The following is a 3,219-nucleotide window of genomic DNA, read 5'->3' on the forward strand; positions in this document are numbered from 1 at the left end:
ATTTAATTTTTAAAAAAGAATTTATTTATTTGAGAGAGAAAGAGAACACACACGTGTGGGGGGAGGGGCAGAAAGAGAATCTCAAGCTGACTCCATGCTGAGTGGGGAACCTGGCATGGGGCTCAATCTCACCACCCTGAGATCATGACCTGAATCTAATGCTTAACCAACTGAGCCACCCAGGCGCCCCTTAATGTTTGTGTTATAAGAGCACCTTCAGTCTCCTTACTGGATTATTTACACATTTTTTACTCTTCACCACCAATAATTCTCAGGACCTGCAGAAGCCTTTACAATAAACATGTAGTTTTTTCTACTCCAGTTATAATAAATATGGTTGACTGCAAAATTCTAGAGAAGTAGGCTGTCATTTGTCAAACAACTCGCCTGAGGTACACAGACTTGGGATACTTTTCCTTAAGAGCCGGCCACTGAACAATGAAGTAATCGGAGAGGTGAAACAGAATCTTTCCGGAGAGGGATAAATGTTCTACTCGGCAGATGCTTTCAACATAGACAATGATCACTTTCTTTATTCCTAGTATCCCAAGGAGAAGGGCAGATATGCAGATAGGAACACATGTTCCTGGTCCATTACACAACACCAAATCTGGCTTCACTCTGTGAGTCAGGGGAAAGGAGAGCCACATGGAGTACAGGGTGGTGAGCACTGTGGAGAGCCAGGACTGCTGAACCTCCCGGCTTCTGGGGATGCGGTGAATGTAGTATTCGGAAAGCATGGTAGTGGGGTCTCTATCAGCTCGATTTCGTTCAAAAGAATTTATTTTATGGGCACTCATTTCATCAGTATCGGCAATGATATAGTGTCTAGGAGAGTAAGCACTGGACAGGTTCTCAAGCAGTCTCAGGATCTCAGTGGTGTGCCCACCGGACCCAGCCACCACCAAGAGACTGCAAGACTGACGGGGCCCCAGGACCCGAGAATGCAGCACAACCCACAGCCGCAGTGCCAGCAGCGCGGCCACCGCAGCTCCCGCCGCTACTAGGATAAAGACGCTAGCCATGCAAGAAACGACGCATGCGTACTATCTCGGGTCTTCATCTTTTTTAAGAACAGAAATTTTAATTTTGGTAAAGTCAGATTTCTCCATTTTTTATCATTTACACTTTTTTTTGTGACCTATATATAAGGTCTTTATGTGCTCCAAAGTGAGTTTCTTCTAAAGTTTTATAGTTACAGCTTTTACATTTGTCCATGATCCATTTAAAGGTAATTTTTGTGTATAATGTAAGAATCAAGGGTCCCCCCCCCCCACATATATATATGGTGTTGATCAAATAGTTTGTTGAAATCACTACCTTAGCCCCACTGAGACTTTACATTGGTTCTTTTGTCAAAAATCAATTGTCCATAATAGATATGCCCATTTCTGGACTATATTTTGTTCCCTCATCATTATGCCTATATTCTTCTGCCAGTATCACACTATCTTGATTATTATGTCTTCACAACTTTCCCCACAAAGAGAACTACAGGTCATGGGCAAATTCTATCAATCTTCTAAGAAAGACATCAGTGTTACACAAATAAAAATTTAAAAAGGAAAAAATACTAACTTGTTTTATGGAACCAGTATAACCCTTTTATTATAACCTGAGAAAGACACTACAAAAAATTACCAATATTCATTATAAATACAAATGCAAAACGTCCTTAACAAAATAGTAGCAAATTGAATCTTCTAATGTAATCTTAGTTAACAAATTTGATTTGTTTTGTTTTGTTTTGTTTTTTAGCATGTCAGAAAATGCCATTTCATGGTCTTCTAGCTTATATTTTTTTTCTTATGAGAATTTTATAAACTTTTTTTATTTATAATAAGTGATTCTTTTACTCAGACATTATTTTTTCTGGCTTTTGCTTTGTTATGGTTTTAATCAATTTGATTGTGATGTAACTTGATCTCATTCTCTGTTTATGTAGCTTAGAGTTCATTAAACTTTGAATCTGTGAGTTTATAGTTTTTATCAAATTTAGAAAATTTTGGCCATAATTTTTTCAAAACTTTTTCATTCTCCTTTATATCTCTCCTCTTCAGCTAGAACTCCTATCAAAAGTATATTATTTGAAAATTATATATCTGAATACAGGGTTAATATCCAAAATTTTTTTGGATATTATATGTAATATCCAAAATTTTATTTTAAGTCAAAGACTTAATGGAAACCCTATTTAGATTGCTGGTGTACTTTCTCTAAAATTTCCTCCTTTCTGGTACTTTATTCACAAATTCTAGATGTCTTGTTCTTCCCATCTCCAATCTCTGTATCTTAATTAAGTCAAACCTCTATGCTGTAGTTGGGATCCTCCTGTGGGTACCAGGGCTCAGAAAGTGCCTTTAAACCTAAAGCCAGGGTAAATAAGGGGCGCACCTTTTCCATTTTTCTTCCTTAAGGGATGTCTAGCCACTCCTATTAGCTGATGTGAAAAAACAATTTTCTTATTTATTTTTCCCAGTTGTCTAATTATATATAGTTAGAAAGTAAGTCTAGTACCAGATATTCCATCATGGCCTTAAGTGGAATTGCTTTTGCACTCAATTCTGGTCCTAGGGACATATTCTCAATGTGACATTTTGTTCAATCATCTAAAAAAGAAGTGGTGGAATTTCTTAATATTGCAGATTACTGAGATTTATTTAACATATAGGACAAGCCATATGTAGTTTTAACAAGGTTATTGACCAATTCTTACACACCCAAGTGGGAAACCTATACCTGCCTAAAATAGGGGATCCTCACTGTATTTCAAAAATTTCTTGGAGAGCTTTCAAATGAGAAACAGCTTTGTGTGTTATGTTGTACTTTATTTTTTACATAACTTAAAAGGCTTTTGTTCGCCCCAAATGGTAGTTTCTTTGAAAGCAGGAATCATGGTTTCCTGGTACTCTGTATAGCTCCCAACCTGGAGGACTGCTCAGTAGGGCAGCTCAGAGAAAACTTGTCAGATAACTGGCTGTTTCTTAAAACTGCAACTGGAAGTCTATAAGGTATTTTCTGGATGTCTCTCTTGTTAGGAGTATTTTTTTTTTCTGGAATATCTGAGATATAAGAAAAGCTATTTCTCCAGCTTCAGTATAAGTCCAATTATTACTGTAAAAGATAAAAAATTTTTGTTTTTTTAGTTATAAGCATGGGTATTATGTGATAATATGTCAAAGTAACATTTTGGTTGGATATTATTTCACATTAATTCCA

At 36.5% G+C, this 3,219-nt stretch overlaps 1 protein-coding gene across 1 annotated transcript; it reads right to left on the reverse strand.

Moving 5' to 3' along the window:
- Positions 1-374: 374 nt before the first annotated feature.
- LOC308359740 (UDP-N-acetylglucosamine transferase subunit ALG14-like) lies at positions 375-1,025 on the reverse strand (the record flags this gene model as incomplete). The annotated part of the gene is made up of 1 exon (XM_080831030.1): positions 375-1,025. One exon carries the CDS (start codon positions 1,023-1,025, stop codon positions 375-377), a length of 651 nt encoding a protein of 216 aa, XP_080687156.1.
- Between the last annotated feature and the right edge of the window lie 2,194 nt (positions 1,026-3,219).

This window comes from Martes martes, assembly GCF_963455335.1.
Source record: "Martes martes genome assembly, chromosome: 2".
NCBI lineage: Eukaryota > Metazoa > Chordata > Mammalia > Carnivora > Mustelidae > Martes > Martes martes.